The following is a 15345-nucleotide window of genomic DNA, read 5'->3' on the forward strand; positions in this document are numbered from 1 at the left end:
ATAGTGTGTGGTCAAGTCGCAACTACCCCAGAAGATGAAAATGAGGCACAAGCTGGCTGGATTGAGGGGGCAGCCATCCTTTTCTCAGTGATCATCGTGGTGTTAGTGACTGCCTTTAATGATTGGAGCAAAGAGAAGCAATTCCGGGGGCTGCAGAACCGCATTGAACAAGAGCAAAAGTTCTCCATCATCCGAAATGGTCAACTCATCCAGCTCCCTGTGGCTGAGATTGTGGTTGGTGATATTGCCCAAGTCAAATACGGTGAGAGCTCCGTGTTTCTTTTGCTTACCCCACCACCACCCCCATTTAAGGGATAGGTCCTTTGGCATGAGGGGGCTGGGAATTGCTGAAAACCCAAAAAGATAAGATCCAAAATTGTATTCACTTCTAGGTTAGAGTTTAAAGAGGTTGTGGGAAGGAATTTCAGAAAGGAGTAGCTGAAACTCTGCCGCAAGATTGTCAGACTTGTACTCTGTATGTCTTAGGGTTAACAGTGTGTAATATTCAGGCCATGGAAAGGTGTTGGGGATGAATAAGAGTTTGAATTGATAATGCCTGGAAAGCAACCTTCTCCCAGGTTGTACAGAGCTGAAGTCTTGTAAAGACTCTCCATGTACTCGCGACCATTGCCCTCCAGATAGGGCCCACGGGAGCAGCTGTGAGATGGGGTTGAAGGAGTTGGAAGTCCCTACCCTCAGCCAGTCTCTTACTATCTCCTTCACTGTCCCTCCTTCCCCTTTGTGCTGTAGGTGATCTGCTGCCTGCAGATGGGATCCTGATCCAAGGGAATGACCTGAAGATTGATGAGAGCTCTCTGACAGGGGAATCCGACCATGTCAAGAAGTCCCTGGACAAAGACCCCATGTTGCTCTCAGGTATAGGCCCTGGCTACCCAAGTTCCCATTTACCTCCCTGCAAACACCCAGGCCACAGGTTCCAGACCATGTTCTCTCTTCTGACTGTGTCCCATCTCCTTCCCTGGGATTCAACTGGGGCAGCCGCATTTTAGTGGGTGGAATACAAGGATATCAGGCAGCCTAAATGAAGTTTTCCGTGAAACAAGTGTTATAAGGGCCTTGAAGGGGCTCTGCTGGTTGCAGGGGTGGGAGTGGGGGCAGGAGGGAGGGCTTACCCTAAAGCGGTTAGACACATTTTCCTCCTTACTCCCAATTTGTCTGGTCTGTTTTAAATGTGCCCAGCTCTTGACCTTTTCCTACTGTGCTAAACACATCATTATCCATGGGGTAGGGAGGACTATTTTTTCTTCTAAATTTGTGTTTCATATCAAATCATATCTAGGTATTAAAAAAACCATTCCTTCCCATCTTCTCCTTTCCCATGTAGGGACCCATGTCATGGAAGGTTCTGGCCGGATGGTGGTGACGGCTGTTGGTGTCAACTCTCAGACTGGAATCATCCTTACTCTCTTGGGGGTCAATGAGGATGACGAAGGGGAGAAGAAGAAGAAAGGTAAGGGGCATCTGCAATGAGATTCTCCTTCCTCTCATCCCCACGGACAAACAAGGAAGCGAGGGAGCAGGTCTGGAGAGAAAGCATGGTTAGAAGACTGCTGCGATGAAGAAAGCAGATATCCAAACTCCTTGCTGAGATAAAGATGTAAATCCTTGGCTCCAGGGGGCTCTGATGAAAACCAGAACCTGGCTCTAGGCTCCCAAATCAGGTTGAATTTGAGCCTTGATTTTTGTGTCTATTGGTGGCTTGTAAAGGGGTAAGTTATAAAGCCTGCCCTAAATAAATTGGCTAGGTGCTGTAGCCCCAAATGCCTTCCATGTACTCCTCCTCCCCCAATTTTCTTCCTCAAAGATGGGGGGTTAAACGAACCATCAGGACTAAGAGAAAATTGGCCAGAAGAATAAAATAGATTTCTGCCGAAACTGTGGGCTCTCAGTGGAAGAGACACACAACTAAAAGAGTAGGAACAGTTAGTTCAGTCTTTGCCCCTCAGTTATTCCTGAAGGAAAGAATAAGAGGGAGAAAGAGGAAAAGATACTAAAACCAAGTCTACACGTTTCCCTAAGCATTCCTTCTTCCCTGAGGGGAGAGAAGGTTTCTACCACATGGCTGGAGAATCATCTTGAGCTGTTTAGTGGAGGACAGTTTATGAAAAGGAAACAAAACACATTCTCTCAGGAACTAAACAATTCATTTCTGCAGCTGCCTGCAGAAGAATAAGGAGGAAGCTTGCCTGATGCTATTGAAGTAACACGGAGACACCTTTCAGAGTCTTTGCCATCAGGCAGAAACAGTTCAAACCTCTCACTTCCTAATCCTCACCCTATTTTTCCAAGCAATGTGACTCAGGCCAGGAGCAAGAGAAAGCACCTCAGGTGTGAGTATGCACTCACCTACGTGAGCGTTTTGGTGGCTATCCCGAGGATTCATGAGAGCCTCTAGCAAGAATGAGTGAAAGCAGAGATGTGAGCTTCCTTTACATTTATGTCCCTTCCCTGCAACCCGACCACTTAACTGTCGCCCTTCTGGGCTCTGAGGAGGACCAACAAATTGGATCTCTTAATAGTCACTTTGGGTTTCGACCCCACTTTTTTCTTTCTTGTTCAAACAGGTAAAAAGCAAGGAGTCCCTGAAAATCGCAACAAAGGTAACCTCTCCAACCACTCATTTACCATCTCTACCTGCCCACGCTCAAACCAGACCTTTCCAGGCCATCTGCCTTCTCCCTTTTCCTCTCCATAAATCTGTTATCTCCTGCTGTGGCTCAGATGCCTCATCCTGAGGAAGGTGCAGAGATTTTTTGGGGTGGTCGCAAGGGCCTGATCCCAATCTAAGATGGGACAACAGCACCCTCTGCTGTTGGCTCACAGAATGTCATGTCAAGGTTTCTCTTGGGGAGTGTGTAGGATTGATCTGCTCTTCCCAGGGAGCTGAACTCTGCTTCATTGCCCTCGGCCTGATTTAAACACCAATAGTCATCAGTTCCTGGGTTGGAAGACTTCAGGGTCCTCATGGTGGAGGGAGGTGGGGTGGGCAGTCCCTGCACCCTCCTCTTGATAGCTTCCTCATCGGTGTCCTCTTCTGGTCTGGATCCCTTCTCTGCTGGTCTTCTCAGGGGTGCCTGGAGAGAGCCCTTTCTCTGTACCTCTCTCCCCACCTCCCTTCTTTGTTCTCACCACAGTCTGTTTTCTTCCTCCTGATCTGATGTGTGTTTCTCTTTTGGTGGCTGTGTTCACATTCCGTCTCTGTCTTCTTGTTTGTGAGTCTGACAGCAGGGACTACTCAGGAAGGGTATCCTAAGCAAGGGGCTGAGCCCTGCAGGGGTGAAAATGGAGTGATGCTGGGGGCCAGCAAGAACTGCTCTCTTGTGACACTCCTAGAGATTTGTTTCTACTTTGTAACCCGCATCACAGCAGTCTTTAGAAATAAAGTCATCACATTAGAAAACCAGAGCTAAACAGAAATAATTCCTTAATTTTAGGTCTTTAACTCTTCTTTTAAAAGCAAAATGGATTTGTATGTCTTTCTTTATCCCTGCTTTCTCTTATTACAGGAGGTCCCTCACACCAGCTTCTTCCCTCTTCCCCAAAAGACTTAACCCTAGGTCCCACTCTGTATCTCTCTACCTTTGTCAGGCAGGGAAGAAAGGGAATTTTCTTTTCCTGTCCTTCAACTGCTAGAAGGAGCTGGAAAATACCCTGGGTCTGGGGGTATGTGTTTCTTCCCTGACAATAGAGAGAGAGAGAGAAACCATTTAACAGAGCAATCTTGTGCTCGAGAAACATCTGCCAGCCCTCTCCTTCAGCCCCTTTCTGCAGTAAAGATTCACTGTTTTAAGCACTGAGTTCCAGGAAGGATGGTTGTTTTGATAGTGCTTAGTGACATGATTAATCCCCTTGCTGGAATAAATCTGGCTTGGGACTCTGAGGTAGTGCCAGGAAGCTGCCACTGAAGAAGAAATCCATACCCTAAAAGCACCCCAGTTTCATCTGAAGTCATTAGAATATTATTCCAAAGGCCCTAATAGAGTGTTGAAGGCAAGTTCCATGTCTAGCATGGGTTGCGAGTGGTCGGGACTGATATCAGGGTCCAAGGTGTATTCTGGGAAAGAGACAGGAAGGTTTTTTGGTTTCCACCTGCCTGCCACTCAGTGCTACCACCTTGCCTGCTCACCTGTCCTATTTGTGTGTACACTCTAGCAAAGACCCAAGACGGAGTGGCCCTGGAAATCCAGCCACTCAATAGCCAGGAGGGAATCGACAATGAGGAAAAAGACAAGAAGGCAGTCAAGGTGCCTAAAAAGGAGAAGTCAGTGCTGCAGGGCAAGCTGACTCGCCTGGCTGTTCAGATTGGGAAAGCTGGTGAGTAGGGTACAGCCTCATTGTGGTTATCAGTATTATCCTGGATCCTCATCACTTTTATCGCCTTCTTTCTGCACCAACTGAGACTGGCAGAAAGAAGGTGAAACTTCAGGATGGCTAGTTGGGGCTAGGCAACTGTGTCCCTATCTCCGCCACTGTTTGGTTGCTCCCTAGGCTTTTTCAGAGAGAAATGTTTTCCTGTGTGTAAGGGTTAATGGCCGTGAGATCTCTTAATCCAAATGAATGAGAAGTAAAGAGCATATATTACAGTAGGGGAGATTTACATTAGCAAGAAGGAAGACTTTAATAACTGCTTACCTGTCTCTTGTTTTGGGTTGTAAATTCCTTAAAGATAGAGAAGGCTGCAGCTTGCTAGAGGCAATTCCCTAGCATAGTAGTAGGATCTGGCCAAGCACAGAGCAATAAATACCAAGTAAGGACTGGAGGAAGAAGGAAGGCTGTGGTTAGACAGGCCCTCTCTAAATGCACTCTGCATATGACAAAGTGGCTTCTCCATCTCTTGCCTCTGCATTTTCCTCTCTTACCACCTTCTTTCAATGGAGGGGGAGAATGGGGAGTGGGAAGAAGAAACAGAAGACTGGTACTTCAATGGACATATCCCTCAAGGAATAGTTTTTTTGTTTTTTGTTTTTGAGATGGAGTCTTTCTCTGTTGCCCAGGCTGGAGTGCAGTGGCACCATCTCAACTCACTGCAGACTCCACCTCCTGGGTTCAAGCGATTCTCCTGCCTCAGCCACCCAAGTAGTGGGGACTACAGGTACACACCACCACACCAATCTAATTCTTGTATTTTTAGTAGAGATGGGGTTTCACCATGTTGGCCAGGCTGGTCTCAAACTCCTGGCCTCAAGTGATCCGCCCACCTTGGCCTCCCAAAGTGCTAGGATTACAGGCATGAGCCACCATGCCCTGCCAGAGAATAGTCTTTTACCACTGTTTATTCTCTGATTCCACCTTTCTGTTTACCACAATCATAATCAGCATATTTCTGCACTTTATATAGCTGTATACAACTTACCTGGGGGTCTTGTTAAAGTGCAGATTCAGTTCAGGGGATCTGGTGTGGAGCCTGAGATTCTGCATTCCTAACAAACCCCCACAGGATGCCAATACTGCTGATTCAATTTACACACACTGGATGGCGGGATCCATGCCGTCCACCATAGCAGCCGCTCACCACATGTGACTGCTGCAATTTAAATTAATTACAAGTAAATAAAGTTAAAAATCCAGTTGCTGGGGCACATTTTAGTTGGTCACGAGCCACGTGTGCTAGCAGTGGCTGTCATATTGGATGGCACAGATAGAGAACTTCTTAAGTTTCACAGAAAGGTCTACTGGACTGAGTTGGCCTGACCTCTTCGTGTCCATTGTAGTACCTAGCTAATTTTAACTATGGTGAAATCTCTTGCATATGAACTATACATGGATGAGATGAGTTGCAGGTGCAGGATCAAACACACAGGTCTGAAACATTAAATATACCCCCACCTAACCCTTGTACTATTCTCCTAATCCTTGCCTTGTTTTTTTATTGTTGTTTTTGCTTGTTTGTTCGTTTATTTGTGAGAAAGCCTCACTCTGTCATCCAAGCTGGAATGCAGTGATGCAATCTTGGCTCACTGCAACCTCCACCTCAGGGGTTCAAGTGAGTCTCCCGAGTAGCTGGGATTACAGGCGTGCACCACCATGCCTGGCTAATTTTTCGCCATGTTGGGCAGGCTAGTCTTGAACTCCTGTCCTCGAGTGATCTGCCCCTGGCCTCAAGTGATCCCATGGCCTCAAGTGATCTGCCGGCCTGAGCCTCCCAAAGTGCTGGGATTACAGGCGTGAGCCACTGCACCTGGCCCCTGCCTTATTCTTCTTAGAGAGTACAAGCTACCTGATGGCTGGCCACTAGTCTCCTTTGTTGCTTTATTTTATATATTAGGCCAGTCCAGGAATAGGGTGAGGCAAGTCAGATGCCTTCCACCACCTGAAGAGTGAGTTCCTTCTTAAATTTGCACCCTCGGTGGCTTGCTTCTCCACCTGAGTCCTGGCCCTAATCAAGTAAAGTACAGAAGAATTTGCTTTCATTGATATCATCATCTCTAGCCTTGCTTGGAGGCCCCCGAATCATCTGGCCCTTGGGAAAAGCAAAAACCAAAACCAGACAATGATTTAAAGCAGAGCTTTTCCCAAATATTGTGCCACAGTTAGGGACAGTTGTCCCCAGGTATTGATTCCATCAGCCCTCAAAGCATCCAGGCAGCACCCATGGCAATCAGAATCCCTAGGCCAGTCGGTTTTGACCTTCAGCAGATTCTTTCACGTACTGTAATGTGTAGGGTCACCAACCGTCCCAGTTTGCTTGGGATTTTCTCAATTTTAGCAAAGCCCCACATCCCTGGAAACTGTTCAGTAGTCTCAGGATGGTTTGGTCACTCTACCAATGAACCACACCAAAGACCTCTCAGTACTTTCATTTCGTCATCTTTAAAAAGGAAGTGATAATAGTAACTTATCTCACAGGGTTGTTGTGAAGTGCTTGCCTGGCCCACAGTAGGTGCCCACATAAATATTTACTATTATTGGCGTCTTCTATGTGTGCCATGACAAGAGAAAGGTTGGAAAGCGCTGTTCTAAGAGTTAGTCACACAGGTGACACACTAGCACCATAGAGGCATTGCTGTAAACAAGGTGTGAATTGTCCAGCATTCGGAGGTTAGTAGGGGAGAAGTCATAATTGATAAACTACCAGGAAATGGACAAGTACAGTCCTGACATTATGAATCATAGGGAGAGGGTGGGTGTGGAACAGCATCATAGAATGCTGTTTCAGGAAACAGATCAACCCCCTGATTTATGAATGAGGAATTTGATCTAGGAAACAGGCCCAGAGAGGGTCAATGACTTGTCCAAATCCACAAGTCAAGTTAGTACAGCGCTGAGAATAGAACCTGTGTCTTTGAAATACGAAACCAGTGTTTGTTCCTTATGCCATAATGTATAAGCAACAGAGACTGGGTGGGGATTTTAGTAAGTCTTCCTGGAGATGGTGGTTTTAACAATTGGCAACAAAGGCTACAACTGATGCCATTCTATCTCTGGCTAGGGCCCTAGGAATGCCCTCAGGCCTGGGTTCATGTGACTTGTTTCTCTGGACAGGTCTGCTCATGTCTGCTCTCACAGTTTTCATCCTGATTCTATACTTCGTGATTGACAACTTTGTGATAAATCGCAGACCATGGCTCCCTGAGTGTACTCCAATCTACATCCAGTACTTTGTCAAGTTCTTCATCATCGGCGTCACTGTACTGGTGGTGGCTGTGCCAGAGGGGCTGCCTCTGGCTGTCACCATCTCATTGGCCTACTCTGTGAAGGTGAGACTGGAACAATCCTATCTCTTCCTTTAGGATAGAGATGGGAGGGAAGGGTACCATGTAACCCTTAGTGAAAAGATAAGCCATTCTATCATCTGTAAACTTTGGCTGGTGCCTAACAAGAGCAGAAGTCCCTGGTGTTATGGAAGGACTATCTCTGTCAGATGCATCAATGTTGAAATGACCCTGTAGAACCTTCAGAGAATGACAAAAATGGTATCTTGGATTTTTTTTTTTTTTTTTTTAAGGACAGAGTCTCTGTCATCCAGGCTGGAGTGCAATGGTGCAACCTCAGCCTCCCAGGTTCAAGTGATTCTCGTGCCTCAGCCTCCCAAGTAGCTGGGACTACAGGTGTGCACCACCACGCCCAGCTACTTTTTGTATCTTTCGTAGAGACAGGGTTTCACCATGTTGGCCAGTCTGGTCTTAAACTCCTGACCTCAGGTGATCTGCCCACCTCAGCCTCCCAAAGTGCTGAGATTACAGGCATGAATCACTGCACCCAGTCAGTATCTTGGATTTTTGTGTGGGACTGGAAGATGAAATATGGAGAGATATTGGCTAGGAAGTGGCTTTGACCTATATTTAGGAGAGTCCAGTTAGTCTCCCTCTCAAGTCTTTTCTCCTTTGTAGAAAATGATGAAAGACAATAACCTGGTGCGGCACTTGGATGCTTGTGAGACCATGGGCAATGCCACCGCCATCTGCTCTGATAAGACAGGCACGTTGACCATGAACCGCATGACTGTGGTACAGGCTTATATTGGGGGCATCCATTACCGTCAAATCCCAAGCCCTGATGTCTTCCTGCCCAAAGTCCTGGACCTCATTGTCAATGGCATTTCTATCAACAGCGCTTATACCTCCAAGATTCTGGTAAGCATCTCCTTTGCCTAGACACTCAGAATGGGTGGTTGGTTGGAAGGGAACATCCATTTTCTCTGAAATGAACCCGCTTATTGTTTACACTGCCTAAATTGCCATCCCTAAATTCTCATCCCAGGTGAGAGTGTGCACCATTTCTCACTCTGGAGGGAACATGTTTGGGTGAGACTATGGAAAAGTCCCTGGGAGTCAATGGAGGGTTTGGGGCAAGGGCCTGTAAAAATCTATGGCCAGGAAATACCCTCCTGATTAACATGTAAAGGCAATGTCTCTAAGGAGGGCAAGTAGAAAGTAGCCCAAAGTAGAATTGGGCTTATCAGAAGGAAATTACTCACTTTCCAGAAACAAGCACAGAGTATTAGAATAAGACCACACAAGGCGAGACACCAGCACTACCACTAGAGCAAACTACAAAATCCCTAAGCCCTGGATGGCACAAGGATCACAGTTACCACTGACCACTCTCTGCCTATCCTTGAAAACAAACAGGCTGGGCATAGTGGCTCACGTTTGTAATCCCAGCACTTTGGGAAGCCAAAGTGGGAGGATCGCTTGAGCCCAGGAGTTTGAGACCAGCCTGAGCAATATTGTGAGACCTCATCTCTACAAAAATAAACAAAATTAGCCAGGCATGATTACGCACCTGTAGTCCCAGCTACTCGGGAAGCTGAGGTGGGAGGATCACTTGAGCCTAAAAGGTCAAGGCTGTAGTGAGCTGAGATCACACCACTGCAGTCAAGCCTGGGCAGCAGAGCAAGATGCTATGTCAAAAAGAAAAAGAAAAAAGATGCCAGGTGCGGTGGCTCAAGCCTGTAATCCCAACACTTTGGGAGGTCAAGGTGGGCAGATCCCCTGAGGTCAGGAGTTTGAGACCAGCCTGACCAACATGGTGAAACCCCATTTCTACTAAAAATACAAAAATTAGCCAGGCATGGTGGCAGGTACCTGTAGACCCAGCTACTCGGGAGGCTGAGGCAGAAGAATCACTTGAACCCAGGAGGTGGAGGTTGCAGTGAGCCAAGATTGTGCCACTGCACTCCAGGCTGGGCAACAGAGCGAGACTCCATCTCCAAAAAAGAAAAGAAAAAAAAAACAAAAAACAAATGTTATTTCCCCAATGAGCTCTAGGTATATAATGTGAAGGCTTTGTAAATGAGTTCGTTCCTCCCTAAGTTCTCTGCCTTGTCAAAGCATCTTACTCACTAGTGCTGTGTATATTTCTTCTCCCAGCCTCCAGAGAAGGAGGGAGGCCTGCCTCGGCAGGTGGGCAACAAGACCGAGTGTGCCCTGCTAGGCTTTGTCACAGATCTGAAGCAGGATTACCAGGCTGTGCGTAATGAAGTGCCCGAGGAAAAGCTCTACAAGGTGTACACCTTCAACTCAGTGCGCAAGTCAATGAGCACCGTCATCAGGAATCCCAGCGGTGGCTTCCGTATGTACAGCAAGGGCGCCTCTGAGATCATCTTGCGCAAGTGAGCACCCCTGACCGCTCTGCTTCCCTTCAAGAGCCTCTCCTCAGGAAGGCATGGGTACACACCCCACACTGAACCCATGCGGATGAGGGAGCCCTCCAGCCAGGTGGTGCCATAATAACTAATATCCAAGTGTCTACTCAGGCCACGCATGTTTTTTAAGTGCTTATGGTGGCTTGTTGTATTTAATCCTCACAACTCAGTAAGGTGGGTACTGTGATGATCCCAGTCTTACAGATGAGAAAACAGAGATTTAAGGAAGTTAAGTATCTCACTCAAGGTGATACAGCTAACAGTGGCACAGCCAGGATTCAGACCTGGATGATCCTCAGTTTCCATTTCCTAATCTGAAAACAGAGAGAGCCGTACTCAGCTCCTAAAAGTACTACCACCTCACTGTAACTAAATGATTCAATGTATGTAAAATGCCTTGTACATAACAAGTACTAGAAATGTTTGTTCTGTGTTCTTTTTTCCTTCTCTTTCCTTCCCATTCCCATTTCTGATTACAGGGAATTTACGTAACTTTAAAAGTGACTATTCGGCCAGGCGCAGTGGCTCACGCCTGTAATCCCAGCACTTTGGGAGGCCGAGGCAGGCGGATCATGAGGTCAGGAGTTCGAAACCAGCCCAAACAACATGGTGAAACCCTGTCTCTACTAAAAAAAAATACAAAAATTAGCCAGGCATGGTGGTGCGCGCTGTAATCCCAGCTACTCAGGAGGCTGAGGCAGGAGAATCGCTTGAACCCAGAAGGTGGAGGGTGCAGTGAGCCAAGATTGCATCACTGCACTCCAGCCTGGGTGACAGAGTGAGACTCTGTCTCACAAAAAAAAAGTGACTATTAATAGATTACCCATAGATCATCAAAATTTGACCCTATTTAGGTATAGGGCCAGTAGGGCTGAATTAACCAGTGCTCCAACTTGGCTTTAGCCACCTTCTTTTAATCAGCACATTCTTGTATAGGAAACCTCCCCCTAAACCACCACCACACAGTGAGCACTATTCTGAATACTCGGATGAAAAAGTCTCTCTGCCTTCAAGAAGTTCAAAAGAGCAGGTGATTCACAAATGACTCGCATTGCATTCACATATGGGTAAGAACAGATGACATGGGAGAATCCTACTCTCTACCTACCTAGACCTTACTCCATCCACAGCCCACCCACCTTGGAAAGAGGGACTCAGCTGGGTAATGGATGAAGGAAATGTTTGGCCACGCTTGGAGCAATGTCTTTAGGAATAATACAGAGTGGTCAAAATGTCTGTCAATGATTATAGAAATGTATTGAGTGGGAAGGGAGACACCGCGTTCTTACTGTGCGCCTCCCCAGGTGTAATCGAATCCTGGACCGGAAAGGGGAAGCAGTGCCATTCAGGAATAAAGACAGAGATGATATGATACGCACTGTCATCGAGCCCATGGCCTGTGACGGACTCCGGACTATCTGCATAGCTTACCGGGATTTCAATGATGCAGAGCCCTCTTGGGACAATGAGAATGAGATCCTCACTGAACTGACCTGTATCGCAGTGGTGGGCATTGAGGACCCTGTGCGCCCAGAGGTGAGAGGGTGGGAAGCCACCCAGGAGTCTGAGGAAATGGAGTACTAGTTCCCTTTCTAGTTGTGACCCCAGGCAGGTAACCTAACTGCTTCTCACAGGGATAGATGTTTCTGTGCTTCCTGCTTCACAGGACTGCTGTGGAGTACCAGTTTGATAGAATGTGGCATTACTAGGGTTAATGCTGTCTGAGTGTTCAGAAGCAAAGGGCTTATTGGGCTCATTATTTGACACTTAAGTATTGTCAGGAGATTGATTTAATCAGGACACCAACTTTGTCTTTAGCTCCCTCCTTTCAATCAACACATTCTTTTTGAGTAACTGCTGTGTGCTGATAACTATTCTAGACACTAGGGGATTGAAAAGTCTCTGCTTCTAAGAAGTGTAGACAGATGGACTATTAATTGTCAAGGCCCAGAGGCATGAGAGGGTGTCATGCAAGTGGGAAATTACAAAGAGCTGATATGGTTGGAGCATGGGCCAGGTGGGTGGAGAGTGGCAGAAAAGAAAGAAAAGTGGCCAGAAAAGAAAGCAGTGGCCAGATCGCAAAATGCCATCCATGCCCTGTCAAGGAGTCTCGATTGTAAGTGGAAGAGCAAGTTTTTACACCTGGCTCTCAAAGCAAATTTCCCCTTCAACTCGTGGTGCAGTAGGGCAAATTCAAATGTGACTGCTGTGGGTAGGACAGAAGTGAGGTGGCACCTAACAATATCAACATGACCAGGCCTAGCCCATGCCACATGGCACCACTTCTAGGGTGCCTGTCTCCTGTCTGCCACAAAGGGACAGATGTACAGGGACAGCTTACCAGGGTCACCACCCTCATCTGCACCTTTCCCCTTTCTTCACTCTCTGAAGGTGCCAGATGCTATTGCCAAATGCAAACAAGCTGGCATTACTGTCAGAATGGTGACAGGTGACAACATCAACACAGCCCGGGCCATTGCCACCAAATGTGGCATTCTGACACCTGGGGATGACTTCCTGTGCTTAGAAGGCAAAGAATTCAACCGGCTCATCCGCAACGAGAAAGGCGAGGTGGGTCCTGGGTAGGGGGATCCAGGACCTCCCCTGACGAGGAAAAGGCGGGTTCCAGCATAAGGCATCTGGGTCATGTGTGGGAAAGTGGGTGTTTTCTAAAGTGAAAGCTATTCATAGTGAAGCATCTCCTTGTGCCAAAGCTGCTCATATGGTAACATTGGGAGTTGCTGGCCAGGCGCGGTGGCTTATGCCTGTAATCCCAGCACTTTGGGAGGCCGAGGTGGGTGGATCACAAGGTCAAGAGGTCGAGACCATCCTGGCCAACATGGTGAAACTCTGTCTCTACTAAAAATACAAAAATTAGCTGGGCATGGTGGCATGCACCTGTAGTCCTAGCTACTGGGGAGGTTGAGGCAAGAGAATCGCTTGAACCTGGGAGGCGGAGGGTGCAGTGAGCCGAGATCGCGCCACTGTACTCCAGCCTGGGCAACAGAGCAAAATTCCATCTCAAAAAAAAAAATGGGAGTTGCTTGTGAATGAAGCTAGTGAGCTCACTAGCTGTCTTTTGAGACAGTGTCACTAATTTTTCATGTCTTTCTGCTTTTTCAGTTTTTTTTACTGACTTCCCCCTAGCCCATCCCTCCTGTGTCCCTGCCCTTTGGCTAACAGTGGCTAAAGGAGAATGTGGTCTGGCAGTGGCACAGATCCAAGCTTCCTGAGCTACATAGAAATCATACCTAAGACCTCAGAAGCACCACTTTACCCACCCGAGCCAACAGCCAACCCTGGCCCACCTCCCGTTAAAGGTCTGGGAAATGGGGGATTGGCTCCCAGGTAGGGACTTGGGAGGAAAAAGAAAAAAAGTAGGGCCTGAATGGTCATCATCCATGAATCTACCCTTGGTGACTGGTTGGCTGTTTAATCTCTGCTGAAGCCAGAATAACACTATCATGTGGGACTGTGGCGTACCCAATCTCCCAGTGGCTCCAAGTATATGGAGAAGTAAGACTTTCCTGGATAGCTTTTCTGAGTTTGACTGATCCAGGTGTGGTCTGGTGTTGGCAGGTAGAGCAAGAAAAGCTGGACAAGATCTGGCCTAAGCTTCGGGTCCTGGCGCGATCTTCTCCCACTGACAAGCACACCCTGGTGAAAGGTGAGGTTGGCTTCCAAATAGGTGCCTGCAACAGCTGAAGGCAGGCCAGGGTGAAGACAGATAAGAACCACCAGCCAAAGTCACTCTCCTGTCCAAATAGGGAGGTCCCAGGAGATCTCCCAGGCTATTTGGGGAGAACATACAGTTAGCAAACATCCGAGCCCTTGGTGAGTATGACACACAATAAAGTTGTTGGGTTTTTTTTGTTTGCTTTTATTTTTGGAGACAGAGTCTTGCTCTGTCACCCAGGCTGGAGTGCAGTGGCGCAATCTCGGCTCACCGCAACCTCCGCCTCCTGAGTTCAAATGATTCTCCTGCCTCAGCCTCCTGAGTAGCTGGGACTACAGGCGCCCACCACCATGCCTGGCTAATTTTTGTATTCTTAGTAGAGACAGGGTTTCGCCATGTTGGCCAGGCTGGTCTCGAACTCCTGACCTCAGGTGATCCTCCCACCTCAGCCTCCCAAAGTGCTGGGATACAGGCGTGAGCCACTGCACCTGGCAAGTTGTTGGGTTCTTAAAAACATGATCACGTCTTATTTACCAATAGTACTGTGAACTAGGCAGGGCAGGTATTCCCATTTTACAAATGAGGAAGTTTGAGGCTGAGAAGACAAGTAACTTACCCAAATTGCCCAGCTGGTAGGTGGAAATGGTGCAGTTTGACCCCTAGGTCTCTGCCTGGAAATCCATCCAGTGTGTTATTCATAGCTGCCTTAGGGTACCAGATAAGGACAAACTTAGTTCAGTGCTACCCATGAAACAACTTACTGCCCTTGGGTGGTTCCTATAGAACCTCTAGGAAAGGGAAAAGGGAAGGAAAGAGGAAAGTAGAAGGAGTGGCGGGTGGTAGGAACTGAGGGGTGAGGGAGGCCAGAAAACCTCACTGTAGTGTGTCTGTTTCTCCCAGGCATCATTGACAGCACTGTTGGGGAACAGCGGCAGGTCGTGGCTGTCACTGGTGATGGCACAAATGATGGACCTGCTCTGAAGAAAGCAGATGTTGGTTTTGCCATGGTAAGCTCAGCACAGTGTCTCTCTGATTGCAAGCTGCCTTCTCCATCAGAAAGCCAAGTCCGGCTTCTGGTTGCCTGCTGCTTGCTACACTGGTATAGTTCACGGGATGCTTTTTTGTCCAACTCCATCTCTCCTATCTACCTGGTCAATCATTATATATGTAATTGGGGACCCATCGAGTATGAAGAGTAGATCAGAGGGAGGGAAGTCATGAAGGATCATATGCAGGAAAGCCAGACCAACATAAACTTGCCCATAAACATGTGATGTTGTCGACTAGGCAAACTCTAGAAGATTCATGTTTCCTATGGGAAGCGCACTGTGTGGCTGGCACCACTGGGTACTCTGCTTTTCACTTCTGAGGCCAAGAGCATCAGAATCACTTGGAAAGTTCATTTAAAATCACACGTTCCAAGGCTCCATATTTCTGTTTTTCATTTAACTTTAGAATTATATATTTCTGGCCGGGCACGGTGGCTCAAGCCTGTAATCCCAGCACTTTGGGAGGCCGAGACGGGTGGATCACGAGGTCAGGAGATCGAGACCATCCTGGC

General features: G+C 47.5%; 1 protein-coding gene across 3 annotated transcripts in view; it reads left to right on the plus strand.

Annotated features, from left to right (window-relative positions):
* The window catches only part of ATP2B4 (ATPase, Ca++ transporting, plasma membrane 4), a 121451-nt gene that overhangs the window by 80286 nt on the left and 25820 nt on the right, over positions 1-15345 (plus strand). For all 3 annotated transcript variants that reach the window (XM_011931808.1, XM_011931809.1, XM_011931807.1), the window contains 12 exons: positions 5-262; positions 751-876; positions 1346-1471; positions 2586-2621; positions 4174-4335; positions 7504-7718; positions 8352-8594; positions 9834-10075; positions 11413-11644; positions 12500-12679; positions 13688-13775; positions 14685-14791. In XM_011931808.1, the coding sequence (XP_011787198.1) occupies positions 5-262; positions 751-876; positions 1346-1471; positions 2586-2621; positions 4174-4335; positions 7504-7718; positions 8352-8594; positions 9834-10075; positions 11413-11644; positions 12500-12679; positions 13688-13775; positions 14685-14791 (2015 nt within the window). The remainder of the gene's footprint in view (positions 1-4; positions 263-750; positions 877-1345; positions 1472-2585; positions 2622-4173; positions 4336-7503; positions 7719-8351; positions 8595-9833; positions 10076-11412; positions 11645-12499; positions 12680-13687; positions 13776-14684; positions 14792-15345) is intronic.

The sequence above is a fragment of the Colobus angolensis genome, unplaced genomic scaffold, assembly GCF_000951035.1.
Source record: "Colobus angolensis palliatus isolate OR3802 unplaced genomic scaffold, Cang.pa_1.0 Scaffold91, whole genome shotgun sequence".
Taxonomy (NCBI): Eukaryota; Metazoa; Chordata; class Mammalia; order Primates; family Cercopithecidae; genus Colobus; species Colobus angolensis.